Source organism: Gossypium arboreum, chromosome 5, assembly GCF_025698485.1.
Source record: "Gossypium arboreum isolate Shixiya-1 chromosome 5, ASM2569848v2, whole genome shotgun sequence".
Taxonomy (NCBI): Eukaryota; Viridiplantae; Streptophyta; class Magnoliopsida; order Malvales; family Malvaceae; genus Gossypium; species Gossypium arboreum.
In genome coordinates, this window is record NC_069074.1 from 428,471 (window position 1) to 447,980 (window position 19,510).

Here is a 19,510-nt window from a genome sequence, read left to right on the forward strand (position 1 = left end):
TAAAGTGCAAATAAGCCTAAAAGAGATATTTTGGGCGGCAATAGCTGAGAAAAAATCAGGAAAAGGGTGAAAGAATGGCAAAATTGGAAAATTACCAAAATTAGCTAAAAAAAAATGGGACCAAATTGGAATATCGAGAATTCTTTTCATTTTTTCTACATTCTCATCAGCCAAAACACCATAGGAGGGGTTCTATAAGCTGGTATTCCATAATTTTTGCACCAAGTGAGTTAATCATTGCCTTTTTCTTATAATTATAATTTTTGTGTTTTTAAGACTTTTACAACTAGGTCTTTCTATTAAATTCATTAGTTTTTTATTTCATGGATGAAATTGAAAGTGATCATGGTTGAGTGATGTAATGTTATGATGAAATAGAATGAAATTAAAGCTTTAATTTGTTTATGAGATGATTTTATTAGGTAATTTCAATAGAAATTGATTTTTAGGACTTAATTGTGAAAATGCTTGGAATTAAAGTCTAGTGCTGAAATTCTGATTCCTAAAGGTTACAAAGTAATTTAAAGTGATAGAATAAAGTGTTAATTTAGAAAAATCAGCTCAATTGAGAGGCTAATTGAGTAGGGACGAAATTATTATTTATTAAAAGCTTAGGGGAAAAATGGTAATAAACATCTTGCACTAAAACAGTTTTGGACAGCAGCAGTAAGCTAACTTTGAAAAATCACCATAAATTGTAGAAATCGAATTACAAGATGAAAAAAATATGGAATTAAAGATTATTGAGTCTACTTTTTTCATAGAAGAGACGCTGTAAGCAATGGAATTGTAAATTATGAGATATATTAAATTTTGTAAGACAAGGTTAGAATGAATTTAGGTTCCCTTGTTCTGACTTTGAAAAATCATAAAAAAATTTAATAAAAATATATAGGGGCTTAAATTCATATGTTTAGAATCCTGAATGAGTCTATTTTAAATATAAACAAACAAGAACATCATTCAAATCTTGTACGAGAAGATAATTAATTTTTAGTGAAGAAGGGTCGAAACTGTCAGACAGCAGAACAAGGGTGACTTTAAAGAATAAACTGCACTTATTGGTTAAACCAAAAATTATGAAAATTTTATGGTAAGAAGATACATGAGTCTAGTTTCAGGTAAAATTATCGGATCTTAATTTGGAGTTTTTAGCTCAAGATAAAAATAATTTAGTTACTATGACACAGATGGATAACTTGAATATTCACATAAGTAAATAGTGAAAATTATGGATAATATTACTTACAAGTGTGTTATTTATACTAAGGATGTGGATGGAGAGGAGGAGGAAGAAAATATACATATATATATATATATATATATATATGAATGACTTGTGTATAAATTGATCACATGCTCGATTATAATCGATAAATGTTGAATTAGAAATTATATAATGTTTTATTTGGAATATTTATTATGAAATTATGATTACCGCTATAATACAAAAATCAAACTTGTGAGTTTATATAACTAAATTTTAGTAACCATTTGTTAATATTATTAAATTTCAATATTATTTTATGAATGGTGATTAATATTTATGTATGTTAATTGTTGAAAATAAGTAAATTATGTACAAAAGTTATGAAATTGAACTGAGTATTTCGGAGGAACGAAACGCAGGAAATGAGTACGATCTTTAAGTGAAAAAATTGAATTGATGATAAATTACCCAAGTAAACTGAGATTCAGCATTTGTTGCGAATTCTCGTGTTTTCTTTCCGTTTAGCTCTTAGGAGCTTTCGTTAACTCATATGAGTTTCAGTTAACCCTTTTGGGGTTTCAGTTTAGCTCTGATAAGCTTCAGTTAGCCTTTGGGCTTCCGTTTAGCACTTGTGTGCTTCAGTTAGCCTTCACGCTTCCGTTTAGCACTTGTGTGCTTTAGTTAGCCTTCGGGCTTCCATTTAGCACTTATGTGCTTCAGCTAGACTTCGGGCTTCAGATTACGATGTACTCAAGTCCGTAAACCGTTCCTCGAATGGATAAGTTGGTAAGTCGTAAATGTAACGTGTGGAAAAAGAAATGTAAGTAATGTTATCATTATTATTATTGAGCTCAATTATGTGATTTCGTCATTCAGAGGTTGTGTTTGACAGGATATGTTAGTAAATTATGAGTATGTGAATCAAAGTGATATAATTTAAACACCTAATAAGGTTGAGCTCATTCACATGAATTTGTAATTTGAAATTGTGATTGACAGGAAGAAACAGTGAATTGCATGCTTATGAATGGTTACACATAATTATCTGAAAAACAAGAAAAATGACGATTATTGCTATATGGAGACATGAGACATTGATATATGAATGTGGAATATGTTTGATAAATTATGGAATTATGTACCTCATGTGTGTTATTTGCATAAAGATGATATTTCAAATACTTTGGTGAATAAAGCTTAAATGTGAAATAGTATGAAATCAAGACAAGTTGTTATGAAAATATATTTAAATTATCTGTAAGTGTTTCGTACTCCTGGGAAATGCCTCGTACTCTATTCAGGCGACTGATACAGGTAGGGGATGTTACACGGCGACTTCATATGCTGACATTTCTGAGCACCTCACTCAATTCGAGCAGCAGTGTTTTCAACGATTTGACAACATTGATGCTACTCTACAGCAGATCTGTCAGCACCTCCAGATCTTATCGCCACCCCCACCTCGCGAACCATATAGCGATGAAGATGTTTAAAAACTTTTATTTATTATTTTATATTTTTCTTTTTATTTTATTTTAAGACTACTTTTTATTTTTCTTTCATCTTATTTTTATTAGGATTTATAATTTTTATTTAACTATTTTGACTTCCGGCTATTTCCTACCGAGTAATCATTCTTCCTTATATAATTTCTAAAAGAGTTCTTGATGCTATCACAGTTATTAAAAGCTCCAAAGCTCACTATTACTCAGGGACTCGAAACTCCATTGGGAAAGGTTCTTCATGACTGCCATGTCCTGCTTGACCACGACCATAACCAATTTCAAATATAATATTCTTTTGGCGCAGGGCTTATAGACTAATGAACCTCTCCCACCGCTGGAGTATCCGCCTCCACCTGCACGCCAATTATTATCCAAAACTCCAGTTCAAGGAAATTCATTCATCACTCAGGAAGTTTCACTTCTCTCCCTATCTTATTTTGACATTCTTTTCTATATATCTATCTTTGTACATTGAGGACAATATACATATTAAGTGTGGCGGGGTATTCATTTAATTAACAGAAAAATCCCTGAATGACTACTTTGTTCTCTTGAAAAGCTTTCATATCATATTTAGGATAAATTTTGATTGATTTATGATTTTGATTGATATATCTTGAATTAAAATATAGGCATTTATGCATTGATTGTTTAAACTTTAAGACATTAGATTTGTAAGATTTTTGAGCCTTTTGAGCATCTATTAATTCTTTCATGCTCACTTTCATTATGAGTGCATCAATATTGAATTGTTATTCTAGAACTTGCTTGATTATGCATGTCAAGACCAAACCATTTGATTTGATATGTCAAAATGATTAAGGCACTTAGGATTAACCCACTCATGCCACGAAAAGCCTACTTCTACGATTAACCCCTAGTGAACCCCCTTGAGCCTGACAAGCTATTTCTTGTATTACCCTTAACCCATTATTGTTGAAATCCCCTAAATTAAATTTGATCCCTATTTTTGTCGAGATTTGAATTGAAATAGTTTCTTAGCTATGTTTTGTTCTATTTTGTTCTTAAAAAAAAAATGGTGTATACATATTAGTAGTAGTGATCTTTTGAGCTAAAAATAGTTAAATTCCATATTTTGAGAAAAAGTTATGTTGTACGCAATTAATGACTAGTCATTTTTTTTTAGTTAGGCAATTTTTCAATTTGATCTCGATTCTAACCTTTTCTTTCAGTTTGTGACCATACCCCCTAACCAAGCCTCGTTACAACCCTTTAAAGACCTTTTGATTGGTGTATCATCCCAATTTATAGTGGTGGAGATTTGATTTTCATGCAAGCCTATGGTAATGAATTTTCATTATTAACTATTGAGTGCTTCATTTATTGTCCTTAAACACCTCGAGTAATTTGAGTGAATATTTAGTGAGGATGTTAAACTCAGTGAGATTTCGAATCAAGGTAACCACTTAGATAAAGGGAGATGCCTGAGTTTTGCATGATTAGATACTCAACTTGGAATGTTTGAAGTTATAATGTTCTTTTAGTTGAATTCTCAATATATGATTACCTGTGGATTATTTTGAGATATTATCGATGGAAATTGTAAGTTGAGAAGAATTTATTCTGATTATGTGTTGAGGATTTTGCTTGAGGACAAGCAAATGCTTAAGTGTGGGGGTATTTGATAAACAGTAATTTATACATATTTTTACCCCATACTTAACGCATTTTATGGATGATTTTTCCTTAGAATTGGTGAATTCGATGCTCCTAATGCCTTAATTTCATGTTTTATACTTAAATGAGCATAAGAGAGCGAAATGAACGAGAAACGGGCCAAAAATGGAGAAAATGGACCAACGTACGAAATCAACACGGCCTGGACTTCCTCACACGGGCAGACCACACGGCCGTGTCAAATTGGCAGAATCGAAGCACGACTCACACGGGTGGACCACACGCCCGTGCCATTCTAATAGGCTCGAGCACGGCCTGAAGTAATTGCACACAGCCGTGTGACACGGCCGTGTCTCTGCCGAGCCCAAGTTGAGTCCAATTAGAAAAAGGATAATTTTGAGGGCTTTTAGGCATTCTAAAGCCTATAAATACACCCTGAAGGAAGAGGAAGAAACATACAGGGAGGAATAAAGGAATTACTCGAAGAAAGCTGATTGATTCATCTTAGAAGCCGGATTCATCATCAAGACTGAAGATCTCCCCTCAATTTCCTTTCAAGAGTTTTGGGTTTTCTTTATGTTTTGTATTCATTATTTTTCTGAGATGTTTTCCTTTTTAGTTATGAACTAAATCCCCTAAATACCTAAAGGGAATGAAACCTAAGACGAATCTTGTTATTATTTTCTGAATTGTATAATAAATATTTGACTTGTTATTAATTATGTGTTCTTAATTCTTGTTTTGATATTCTAGGATATTGATTCAAGTTAAGCTCTTATTCAGAGGAGGAATAGACCCTGTCTAAGAGTACAATTGTTATAATTAAGTGAAGTTGATTGCATGCCTAAAGATAGGGTGATAAGATTTTGTCAGATTAGGGTAAAACCTAATAAGGGGATCCATAGATCGAGTTAATGCAACCCTAGGGTGTTAATTGGAGAAAAGTCTCAATTATTCAATCTAGGGATTAGACGTTATTAGTATTGAATAAGGATATGATAAACCGTAATTTATACATATTTTTAACCCATGCTTAACGTATTTTTTGGATGATTTTTCCTCAGAATTGGTGGATTCGATGGTCCTAATGCCTTAATTTCATGATTTATACTTAAGTGAGCATAGGAGAGCGAAAGGAACGAGAAATGGGCCAAAAACAGAGAAAATGGGCCAAAATACGAAATTAACACGGCCTAGACTTCCTCATATAGGCATCTCACACGGTCGTGTCAATTTGGCAGAATCGAAGCACGACCCACACGGGTAGAACACACGCCCGTGCCATTCTAACATACTCGAACACGGCCTGAAGTAATCGCACACGGGCGTGTCCCTACCGAGCCCAAGTTGAGTCTAATTCAGAAAATGCCACTTTTGAGGGCTCGTAGGCATTCCAAAGCCTATAAATACACCCTAGAGGAGGAAGAAAGGGGAACACAGAGGAAGAAGGGAAGGAAGAAATTACTCGAAGAAAGCCGACTGATCCATCTCAGAAGCCAAATTCATCATCAAGACTGAAGATCTCCCCTCAATTTCCCTTCAGGAGTTTTGGGTTTTCTTTATGTTTTGTATTCATTATTCTTCTGAGATGTTTTCCTCTTTAGTTATGAACTAAATCCCCTAAATACCTAAGGGGAATGAAACCTAAGACGAATCTTGTTATTATTTTCTGAATTGTATGATAAATATTTAACTTGTTCTTAATTATGTGTTCTTAATTCTTGTTTTGATATCCTAGGATATTGATTCAAGATAAGCTCTTATTCAGAGGAGGAACAGACCCTGTCTAAGAGTACATTTATCATAATTAAGCGGAGTTGATTGCGCGCCGAGAGATAGGGTGACAAGATTTTGCCGGATTAGGGTGAAACCTAATAAGGGGATCAATAGATCGAGTTAATGCAACCCTAGGGTGTTAATTAGAGAAAGGTCTCAATTATTCAACCTAGGGATTAGACGTTATTAGTCTTAAATAGAGATAATAACATAACTTAGGGATCTCTACGGAACAAGTTAAATGAATAAATCGTCCGATTCAGAGCCAGAATAACAAGTAAAAATCTAGGTGGATTTTTTCTTAGGTATTGTCTTAATTCAATTGTTTTCCAAAAGTAATCCCCCAATTCTGCTTTCTGTGAGTTCTTAGTTTAGATAATTAGTTAGTTAAAACAAAACCCCATTTATTCTTAGGCTAGATAATAAAAAGACGGTCATTACTAGTACTTTTAGTTCCTTTGGGTTCGACAATCCGGTCTTACTAAAACTATACTACTGTTCGATAGGTACACTTGCCTACATCGCGATAATAGTTAGTTTCAAGAACGATTAATTATAAATATTTAAAACCTATCATACGAGAATCGCGATCAGGATAATAACATAACTTAGGGATCTCTACGGAGCAAGTTAAATGAATAAATCATCCGATTCAGAGTCAGAATAATAAGTGAAGTCTAGGTGGATTCTTCCTTAGGTATTGTCTTACTTCAATCGTTTTTCCCAAAAGTAATTCCCCAATTCTATTTTCTGTGAATTCTTAGTTTAGATAATTAGTTAGTTAAAACAAAGCCCCTTTATTCTTAGGCTAGATAATAAAAAAACAGTCATTACTAGTACTTTTAGTTCCTTTAGGTTTGATAATCCGTTATTGTTAAAACTATACTACTATTCGATAGGTACACTTGCCTACATCGCTGTAATAGTTAGTTTCAAGAACGATTAATTATAAATTTATAAAACTTATCACATAAAATCGCACGATCATAAGACCATGTTTGGAACATGGCATTTGGTAAGATAAGGATATCATGTAAGACCATGCCAAGGCATGGCATTGATAAGTTCTATAAGGCAAGGAAATCATGTAAGACCATGTCAAGACATGGTATTGATGAGTTACTATAAGGAAAATGTCCTATGTAAGACCATGCCAAGGCATGGAATTGATGAGTTTATAAAGCAAGGATACCACGTAAGACCATGTCAAGACATGGTAATGCTAAGTTCAAAAAGAAAAAGGTTCCCGAGTAATCCAAAGAGTAAGTCAAAGAAACAACAAGGTAAGAACATGAAGAAAGAGTGCAGGTATGCATTTAAGGCTTATTTAATATTGAGATTGTAAGTAATTGAGATTATCAAGTATTAAGTAAGTGATGAGTTTTCAGTTATGCTTGTGACACTTTATGACATGATTGGCAATATACCTATATTATGAAAGAGTACTCATGTTTTAAGTGAGATGTTGCAGGTATGTAAGCAAGCTATTAAGTAAGGTTTCTTTTGTATTCTGAGCGTTTGGTAAAGTTACCGATGAGTAAGATGGGAAAGTAAGAACTAAACATTATTTAAGCAAATTATGACAGCATAGTAGTAAGCTAAATTGATTGCTAATGCTTATTATCTTACATGTGAACTCACAAAGCTTTATAAGCTTACTTCTTTCACTTTCCCATGTTTCAGAGTACTTAAAAGTAAGCTCGGGTTGGAGGTCGTCGGAGATCATTTCACACTATCGACTATCAAGTTTCCAAATGGGTATCTTCGTTTACAAACGTTCTAGTTTATGGCATGTATAGGGACTTAGGCATTTCGTGTGTCTGTCCTTATGATATGGATAAAGAATTGTATGTAAATATTTGATAATGATTAGCTATTGAAATGGCTAATGAAGAACATGTTTTGGTGTTATGTATGCCTAAATGGTAGTTAATACATAGAAATCATGAAAAAGTGAAATTAGCATTAAAACAGTATTGAACAGCAGCAGTAATGTGATCTTGAAAAATCACCAAGAATAGTAGAAATAGAATTAGGTGATGAATGGGATATAGAATTAAAGCTTATTGAGTCTATTTTCATATGAAAGAAGTAGAGTAAGCAAAAGAAGTGTATATTAAGAGAAATTTGAATTTTAGTGAGACAGGGTCAGAGTGATTTTTGAATCTCCTTTTATAATTTTATAAATTCACTAAAAATTGTACAAAAATAATTAGGAGTTATAGTTTATATTTATAGATTCCTTAGTGAATCTAATTTCAAGAGAAACAAACGAAATAGTAATTTAAATTCTGTACAGGGAGAAAATTGATTCGTAGTGAGGAGGGGTCAGAGTAGTCGAATAGTGCAATAGGGGAAACTTTAACTAATAAACTGTACTAATTGGCTACACCAAAAATTCTGGAAAAAATTAGTAAGAAGATATATGAGTCTAGTTTCAGGGAGAATTCACAAATTTAAATTTTGAGTTTTGTGACTCGAGTTATGATTTATTTAGTGACTATGTAAGATTTATTTAATGACTATAACGCAGGTGGGAAGTTTTATAAGGAATAATGAAATAAATTGTTTTGATTTGTCTAAGTATTCGGAAAATTTTTAATGTTCCTGGTTTGGTCCCAAACCATTTCAATTGCTTCGATTATCTATAAAATAGGAAAATAACACGCAAAGTAAGCTTTAAAAGCTTAGTAAGCCATATACAAATAAAATTACCACATGAATTAACATCATTTTCATCAATAGATAAACTATGGGTAAGCACATATAAGCTCACAAATCTTTCCCAATGTATACATATTCAACATCGTAAGTTAATTCGTCACATATTTCCCTTTTCAATACTTGTATGAATATTGTACGTACCTGAGTCACTTAACTTATTCGCATATTATTTCTCAACTTGACTTTGTTAGTTGAACCTTTTGGAATTGTTAAGGATACTCAGAAATCACATATAGCTCATACAATGCCATATCTCAGATATGGGCTTACATGTTATTACATATTTATGCTGATAGCCCAGCTATGGTCTTATATAAAATCAAATAACGATGCCAATGTCCCAGACATGGTCTTACATGTAATTACATAATGATGCCAATGTCCCAGACATGGTCTTACACATAATCATATCTCGTTAATCCTAATGTCATGACATTCGTATCCTATACTATTCCTAATGTTCATACAGGACTTTCAGATATTGTAACCCTTTTCAATTCTTGCTCGTATTTGATCATTCAACATTCATAGTAGTTCAATGACAATTAAACATATATAATTCAATTTAAAGACATTTATTTGCATATGAACTTACCTTGTATTCGGGATAAACAGACTGAATTGACTATTCGATAACTTTTAATTTTTCTTGATCTAAATTCGATTTCTTTCTTTTATTCATCAAATCATTCAATTCAGTCCACAAACACATATTTGGACATTTTTACACTTTAGCCCCTAAAGTTTCATATTTTTACAATTTAGTCCCTATTTCACAAATACACAAAATTCACACAATTTAACAATACTCATGCTTGGAAAATTTTCATAATAGTCCCTAGCAGCCCAAAAATTTCATTTATTTCACATTTTATCCACTCTATTTACACTTTTTACAATTAAATCCTTAAAATGCATTTTTAGCTAAAATCACTTTACAAAACATTTAAATCTATAAACAAATAGTCATTTTCCATTATCAAACATTCAAAAGCTCAAATATTCATCAATGTCACTTCACGAAATCATGAAAAAATTTGAAAATTAAGACACGGGCTAGCTAGAATACGAAGCAACGATTACAAAAACATAGAAATCATAAAAAATCGAGCTAAAACTGTACCTTAATCGAACCAAGAATGCGTCGAACCCTAGATGGACATGGAAGCTTTCTTTTTCTTGTTCAATAATTTGGCTAGATGATAATGAGAGAATAAAAATGGCTTTTGTTTTATTAATAATACTTTAATAACCAAATTACCAAATTAACCTTTAATAGAAACCATTAAAATTCATTTATGCATGACCATCTTTGTCCACTCACCCTTATAATGGTCTATTTACAACATAAGGACCTTAAATTTAAAAAATCATAGCTATTTGACACCTTTAACAAGTAGAATACAACTTTTGCATTTTACGCGATTTAGTCTTTTTCTCAAATTGAGCTATTAAACAATAGAATTAGCTTACGAAATTTCCACACATACTTACAATGATGCTGTAAACACATAAAATAATATCAAACTAATTTTCCAACATCATATTTGTGGTTCCGAAACCATTGTTTCGATTTAACTAAAACCGGGTTGTTACAATTGACACCAAATTGGGTGAGAAAAATGGCTTATAAATAGCCTATTTTCGTTCACAAGGTTAGAGACACGGGCATGTGTCTCAGTCGTATGACACACGGTCAGATGACACGGTCGTGTGTCCCCTGTAGTTTGTAAAGGTTTGCAAGTCAGTATGTTCGCACGGCCTAGCATACGGCCGTGTGGTTTGGCCGTGTTACCCCTCCAACTTTGAAAATTTTTAATGTATTCCAAAAAAATTCCTGAGTTTCTAAATTGGTCCGACTTATTTCTAACGTGTATTTTGGGCATCAAGGGCTTGAATAAGAGACAATATGTAGGAGTTTGATTGGTTTCTGACATGAATGTTATGTTATATGAAATGATAAAATTTCTGTCTGTTTGATTTGTAAACTCCGGCAATGCTCCGTAACCCGGTTTCGGCAAGGGATAGGGTTTGAGGTGTTACAGTTTATCTACAAAAATTTACTTTAATATTAAAATAAATCGCTTTTATGAGTAAAAATTATAGGCTAAGAGTTTATTTAACTACAAAAATAGGTTGAGGGCTTTTTTAAACACAATGCAGTGAGTTAAAGGGGAATAAAAATAAAATAATAAATAAGGAGGGCTTAGAAGGCAATTAGCTAAATTTAAGTTTTGGTGCCACGACACTGTCAGGCGACACTCTTTCTCTTTCTTTTTCAGTAATCACCCAACATTATAAATTTGCAGTTTAGGTCCCTGAATACTTTATATCATTATATTCAGTCCGGTGCCGCCAATTTGACAGGTGGTACTAATAAAACTATACCATTTTGGTAAATAATTTTATAGACATCTCATTTCAGTTATGAATTTTATTTTTTTATATTATTTAGGTGAAAAAGCCAAATTTTCGTGTACGATGCTTAAAAGTTATCTGTACACATTGTACCAAATTTCAATACTACATACATGTTATAAAATCTTATAATGCTCTAATTAAATATTTATAAATTTAATTTAAAAGATATAATACAATAATTTCAAGCATATTTAATAACAATAATTTAATCATCAAAATTTGGATACTTTGACAAAAAAAATGAGTTGGAAATTTGTTGGTAGAAGTATTACGGAAGCCCCCTGTATATTAGGAGTTAGATTGTATTTTATTTTGTACTTAAAATTGATAAATTAATTCATGTATGTTAGATAAAAGAGCAAACATGTCATTTTTGTTAAAAACCTCATCTATTTTTATTTTTATAAATTGACATGATAAAATAATTAAATAATTACATATAGTGTGTTATATGTACATAAAACTAGTAATTTTAATAGTATAAATAGATTTAATTTTTAATTGAAAGATTGAGTTACTATTTGATCTATTATAGAATGAATAATTTATGAATTTCTGAATAGAAATTTATTTGTTTGCATTTGAAATGGAAAAAGATAATGATGTGTACCAATTTAATTGATTTGTGAGAAATGTTTATATAATAAAAAATAAAATTTCCCATTTTTGTAGTTTAAAAATAAAAAATCATCAATATACATTGATTATAATATTTTCAGAATCCATTATCATCCCTGTCATGGGACTTAAGACACATGGTTACTCTCTGTTACTGCCTCAGTGTAAATAGGGAGAAAAAGGCCGAGTATCTGGACAATTGCGGACCTGACTACCCTTTCAAAAACGACAAACGATGCTCATGTGCCTACAGTAGTCCCCTTTGAAAATTGTTTTTGTCCCACTATTTCCATCACTTTTTTCACCACTTTCCCACAAATTTTTTCTTCCCCTAAAATCCAAAATTCTAAAAGTATTACTTAAAAAAAGCCTTGGGAGGAGAATGCTAACACTTCCAAAAAAAAAAAAAATGTAATATTTGATTTTCAATTGGGAGAATTTCAAAAAAGGTGCCAAAAAGTGTTGTAGTTATCCTATCTTTTTTTTTTAAAGTTATCATGGTCCAGAATAATTGTAAGGTAACAACAATTTGTATAATTAGTAAATAAATGAAAATTATTTTAATGCTTCTACCGTTCATTGATTATAGAATAATCACATGGTAGAATTTATGTGAGAAATCTGTTTATAAAAAATAAATAAAATTTTAAATTTTTTAGTTTCTCTATATATTTATTAGAGCTAATTCAGTAATTAATTTTTCACATTTGATAAGTAAGGATAGATCTTGATCATAAATTTTAAAATTAATTCATATTTAAGATAATATTTGAACTCTTAATCAAGGTAAAAGAAACTCTTGTCATATTTCATCTAACTCCGTAGTTATAAAATAAAAATTTAAAATTATTATATTTTAAGTTTATGTGTTAAATTTTATTTATTTTATAAAAATAAAAATATTATTGTATTATAACTTATTTCATAAAAATATAATCTTTTAATCTTTTAGTGAATTAAGTAATGTCGATTAACTCATAAAAATCAAAATTTTGTTCATTATCAACATAAAAGCATAATCTTTTAATCATTTCTTGAATTAAGTAATGTCGTATTAATACATAAAATTAAAAATGTTGATTATCAATATATTATATGAAGACAAATACGAATATAAAAAAAAAAGAGAAGCGAATAACAAAAGCGGGTACTGACTAATTTTTTGTTGGCAGCAGAAACATGGTTCAAATCCTTCTTGTTATTCCATTCTCATTTGTAGTATGTGAAAAAAATTTAAAAACGATATAAACTTTTAGGTTTTATAAAAATATTAAATAAAATCAATATTTAATAATCTTTTAGTAAATTTTCTTAAATGATCTTTTAGTAAATTAAATCCATTCAAATGACAAGTTAAAAATGATAATACCATCATAATTGAGTAAACTCAAATATGTGATATTCAAAATCCTATTGAAATCATAAAAGTGAATAAAAATATTGATTCTAAAGATTGATTGCATAGTACTAATTTTTAAAATTATTCTATTACCTTTTATTTATTTATTCATTGACATCTGGTTTTTGAGAGAGAGAAACCATAAGCTGGTGGGGGAGAGAGGAAAAAGAAGAAAAAAAAAGGTGGGGAGAGGGTGTGAAGAGAGAGAAATAATTTAATTTGGATTCTAGTGGAAAGTCAGGAAAAATCACTTCTTCAAAGTTTAAGGGACTTTTAAGGGTTCAATTCAGCTCCAACTTTCTCCTTCGCTGCTTTTGGTTTATGGTTGTCGATACCGCTGCTTGAAATCTAACCACCCTACACTGCACGAGGGGTGCTTAGGATATCGGAGCATTAGACCATACAGAAAACAGGAAAATAGTTTGGGTTTTTAGCAAAAAAAAAAAAAAATGGGGGATGTGCATTTTAGCAGAGAGAAGGCAGGAAAAGGAGTGGTGCTATTTTTTTTCTGGATGCTGAGTTTGATCTCGCTATCTTGCGCGGCTAGGCTAAGTGTGTCGAGACAGAAGCTCCAAGTGCAAAACCACTTGAACCGTTTGAACAAACCGGCTGTTAAAACCATCCAGGTAAACTTTTCTGCCATTATTGTTGGTTTTGTTCAAGGCCTTTTCGAAAATGAGCCCTAAAATCACTTCAGGGAAATGCTTCTTTCTGTTTTGATCTAATCTTCTGCCCACTTTTTTTTTACAAAAAAAAAGCAAACATTTTGGGTCTTTAAAAGTAATTTCATGTTAATCCTGTGAACCAGCCTTGATTTATTCTTTTCTTTAGCAATTTTGACAGCTACCAAACGGGAAATAAATACAGATGTTTGTTGGTTTTCCGTGAAAATCAAGTGTTTTTTGGAGCTACCATTCTATCCGTCCATTACAAACAATGTCTTATTTATCCAAACTCTTTTGTGTATAGATTAGTAGTAGTAAAAATAGTATGTGTTGAGAATTTTAACAAATGGTGCAGTTTTGTTTTGAATGGTGGTGTACAGAGTCCGGATGGGGATATTATAGACTGTGTTCACCTCTCTCGTCAGCCAGCTTTTGATCATCCTTTTCTCAAAGACCACAAAATTCAGGTCCGTTCTTTGGCTTCTTTTTCCATTGTTGTTGTGCAATGAGCAGCTTTTCCATGTAGTTGGTATTAGGAAGGATTGAATTTTGTGTTTTGCTTTTTGATGCATTAGATGAGGCCTAGTTACCACCCAGAGGGTCTTTTTGACGAGAACAAGGTCTCTGACACTGAGAAACCCAAAAAGGGCTCGAACCCCATTACTCAGTTGTGGCACATGAATGGTAAATGTCCTGATGGAACCATTCCCATCAGAAGAACTAAGGAAGAAGATGTTTTGAGGGCAAGCTCAGTTAAAAGATATGGTAGGAAGAAGCATAGGGCCATCCCTCAGCCCAGGTCTGCAGATCCCGATCTCATCAATGAAAGTGGTCATCAGGTAATATACAGGTGTTTCTTTTATCCGCTTAACAATTTAACTCATTCATGTTTATTATCATTTTTATTTTTACTTGTGTTTTTGCATGATTGTCTTGTTTGGGGCGATTAGCATGCAATAGCATATGTGGAAGGGGATAAGTATTATGGAGCTAAAGCAACCATAAACGTTTGGGAACCCAAAATACAACAGCCTAATGAGTTCAGCTTATCCCAGTTGTGGATTCTGGGAGGTTCTTTTGGTGAAGATCTTAATAGTATTGAAGCTGGTTGGCAGGTAAGTACTATAGTCGTTTTGCTCTGAACAATTGGTCTACCTGGTTTCAATTTTTTATGTGCCAGCCATTCATTTTAATTCTTATAAAAGGTGTATGCATGTCAATGCAAGCAGGTTAGCCCAGATCTCTATGGTGACAATAATACAAGACTTTTCACCTATTGGACCGTGAGTCTACTGTTTATAGTTTTTCACATTTGCCCTTAGATTAGTGGTCATATTTCTCAGTATTTATTAGGATTTCCTCACACCGTTCTCACGGTTAATGTGTGTTACAGAGTGATGCATATCAAGCTACAGGCTGCTACAATCTCCTCTGTTCTGGTTTCATTCAAATTAACAGTGCAATAGCAATGGGAGCAAGCATATCTCCTGTTTCTGCTTATCGAAATTCCCAATATGACATCAGTATACTTGTATGGAAGGTAAAAGGGAAAAAAAGGTTCTATTATTAAGATTCTGAACACTGATGATAGTTCATTATTATGATTTTAAAAACTAGCCAAAGGAGGATTGGTACTGCCAACTATGCATGTGAGCATGAATGGAATTTGTCCTTTGAAACGAGCTAACTTCGCCTTATGAAATGCATTATTATATTTTTGCAATACTAGCAGCCAAAACAGTGCCTCTCTCTCTCTCTATATATATATATAATTGAGGGTTAGGAGACCAGAAGAAACACTGTGGCGATTCAGAGGTTCTATAATCTTTTGCATCATTTTTCTAGTACATTTGTACACTTTATGTGATTGGTTAGGACTGTTTGCGCCTATCCATTTATTTTACTGCCACAACATCTCTTGCATCCTTATTTTTGGTTTTTTACATAATAAATGTGCTTATTGGCGCGGTTTTCTTAAAAACAGTGGCTTTACAAGTAAATCGCCCTTGCTTCTGCTACGCATCTAAATCTTTGTTATGAACATGACGTAAACATTTAACCGTGTGGGAAACTGCTTTGTAGGATCCTAAGGAAGGGCATTGGTGGATGCAGTTCGGTAATGACTATGTGTTGGGTTATTGGCCTTCCTTCTTATTCTCCTACTTGGCGGACAGTGCTTCGATGATCGAGTGGGGAGGTGAGGTTGTGAATTCAGAACCAGATGGACATCACACTTCCACTCAAATGGGCAGTGGCCGTTTCCCCGAAGAAGGTTTTGGCAAATCTAGTTATTTCAGGAACATACAGGTTGTTGATGACTCCAATAATCTCAAGGCTCCCAAAGGGCTTGGCACCTTTACAGAACAATCAAACTGCTATGATGTACAAACAGGGAGCAACGGGGATTGGGGCCATTACTTTTATTATGGGGGCCCTGGTAAAAACCCCAATTGTCCTTAAGAGCAAGAGGGAAAAGCACCTTTTTCTTTTTGGCGTTGTGTTTTCTACCCTTGTTCCCGTGTATCATTCAAACCCTAGTGTACTGTCTCCTCTTATATATCTTTTTGGTTTTTACTATTAGGTTGGGTTAGTAACCTCTCTAGCGGAAAATTTAGTTTTGATTCTGGTTGTTTTACTTGAAAAAGATCCCATCCCATGTAAGTGGTCTGGAATTCGGCCAAGTTTCTGAAAAAGCCAAAGAGGAACTGGCCTTTGTTGTTACTCTTTGTAATTCTATTTCTTTGTTTACTACTTTCTCGGAGTTTTGGTTTGTTATTGTTAATGAATGGAGCTCTTTAAAATATTGCTTTCGCCTCGCCACAAATGATACTTGAATCCATTTACATTCCATGAATTACATTCACTGTTAAGAAGGTTGCCAACAATTGTTTCGGGTTGAGAACCAAAGTGATGGTGGGTCCCGCGTCCTTTACCTGTAATTTTTTTAGCTCATAAGAATTTGGTACTATTTGAAAAAGCTCGTTTGTAATTGTATTGATAATGGGAGGTGCTGCATGTGAGTGGATGACAGTGCTTTTTCCATCCCATCACTGATGATGACCCCTCCTTTTTCTTTTGTAAAGCTAGCCAACCCCACCCAACTTCCGAAAAAGCCCCCATCACGGTCACTAATGCATTAAATCCTATTGTCTATTCCTCTAAATTAGGCTAGCTGCGGTTTGGATTCCTTTCATCATATTTATGAGTACAATAACCACTTAAATTTTTCCCTTTTTTTTTTCTTTCAAAATTGACTCGAATAAATTAATTATTTAAGAAAATAATTTAGATATAAAATTTTCTAGGAAAGTGACATGTTTTTTTATAGTGTATGTTGGTATTGACAATCTCATCTCACCGTCGACACCATTTTCCATCATCCCGTAATAATTATTCAGTCTATAAAAAATGAACTTTTTTTGGCTGATATTGTGTTCGTTGGTATTGCTATATATTTTTTTTAACTACACCTCCAAATACGAGTATTTCATGAATAAAAAAAAATAATATATTTTTTTCAAGTTGCTGGTACCAATGAGTTTTTAAAAAAAATATTTTTTGTGTCAAAGTTGTCCTTGTCAACACCTTTTTTAAAAAATTTTTTTGGGTGCCAATGTTGGCATTCTTCTTGCCGAATATTATCTTTCAATTGAATGAGAAGAAAGATTTAAAGAAAATAACACAAAATCAATAAAGAAGAAGCACTTAGTATTTGAGAAGAAAAAGAAAATATTTTTGAATTTAATTTATTTATCATAGTACTTAGTAAGCAAAAGAAACAAGAAAGGAAAAGATGAAAAAAAATCCAACTGTCAATAAGAAAATGGAATTGTTAATATAATCATAAATGTAGTGCAACTTTCCATTTTCTTCTTCACTGTTGGATTTTGTTTTCATCTACTTCTTCTCTTGTTTTCTTTGCCTACGAAGTACTATTATAAGTCAACTAAATTCAAAAGCATTTTCTTTTTCTTCTCAAATATTCAATGCTTCATCTTTACAAATAGTGTGTTATAGAATATATACCCAATATTATAACATATAAGTTTTCTCTGATTTAATTGGGCTTTTCACCTGGTCTAACCAATTTTTAACCCAGTTTAATCATTTCTTAATCGGTTTAATTTTTTTTCAAAAATTACACCAATACCGATAAAGAGAATGTCAGTACCAAAAAAGTAAAAAAAAAAAAAAGAAAATTTGAACCGATGTTGAAAATGTGAATGCTGACACCTGTTAAATATATTTTTTTTCTTTTAATCCCACAATACTCTCATTTTTTTATTATATTTGAAAAAAATACATATCGGTGCCGGCGAATCTAATGCCGACAAAAAAAAGTCATTTTTTATATATCGGACAATTATCAGACAATCATTAAGGGATGATGAAGGGTGGTGCCGACGGTGAGATAAACGACACCAACATGCATTGTAGAAAACATATCATTTTCCTACAATATTTTGAACCTTGATATTTTCTTAAATAATTAACTTTTTAGGTCGATTTTGAGAAAAAACCTCTTTCTCTAATTTGCTCATATTAACACTTCTCATCATTTCTATCTCAAATTCTAAATATATATTTATATATGTAATCATCAAGTTCGTAAGATTCACATAGCTTACATCTAATTTGTTTACATGATAAAAGGAATTCAAAATGTATTTACAAATTTTAACTAGGCTTTATTTCTTTCAAGCTTTATTTACTTTTTTCCCCTTGTCTACGCTCCTTACAACTTCTTTTGTGTCTTTCTCTTCATTTCATATCAATATCATAAAATCTGAGAAATCAATATACTTGCATAATTTCACTTTCATGCTCAAGAAGTTAAAATAAACATGATACTAACTTTAAATCATGAAAATTTTATGTCGGAACCTTTGTTTCTCACACTATCTATATTTTCTCTTTAACAAGTCATTTTTAACTCGAAATCTATACTTCTAGTCTGTGGGTAACTTGATTTAACGAATGTTTTATATAAAAATTTAGTGATTTTTAACCTGGACTGACCTTTAATAATTGTTGTAATGTAATAATAATTATAGATAGTAAAATATTATAACTTAATAATAAAGATTTATCCATTTTACTTATCTACTTACTCTTTGTCCTTGCACATCTCACTACTAATTCAATTTAATTCTTTTCATAGTCTAATTTTCTCACTTTGAACATACAGTTTGGAAAACCTTACAATTTAGTCTATACCTCAAATTAATATTTCTCAATATATCAGTTTTTTGAATCTTCTCCAATCTTATACTACTTTCTCTACTAGCACTAATAAACCACATTTTATTTATTTTGAAAAGAAAAAACTCATACTTCATCAAAATAACATTGTTACGACCAAGGAGATTTTGCGGATGTTACACAAAACAATAATTAACATCAATATTTTCACATAGCCAAATATTTAATTATCTTGTGCAAAAAAGGCAATTATGCTAGCACAAACCAATTTTGCTGCCCATCGCCCATTTTCACATTTGCCTCTCGACAATCCAATCTTGTCTCCGCTGCGTACAATATTTTGTTTTCAAAA

General features: G+C 32.0%; 1 protein-coding gene across 1 annotated transcript; it reads left to right on the forward strand.

Moving 5' to 3' along the window:
• Positions 1 to 13,286: 13,286 nt before the first annotated feature.
• LOC108467084 (uncharacterized) lies at positions 13,287 to 16,757 on the forward strand. Its single transcript, XM_017767576.2, has 7 exons — positions 13,287 to 13,917; positions 14,337 to 14,423; positions 14,532 to 14,795; positions 14,907 to 15,071; positions 15,186 to 15,239; positions 15,350 to 15,496; positions 16,039 to 16,757. Exons 1-7 carry the CDS (start codon positions 13,741 to 13,743, stop codon positions 16,414 to 16,416), a joined length of 1,272 nt encoding a protein of 423 aa, XP_017623065.1. The 5' UTR covers positions 13,287 to 13,740; the 3' UTR covers positions 16,417 to 16,757.
• The last annotated feature ends 2,753 nt before the right edge of the window (positions 16,758 to 19,510 follow it).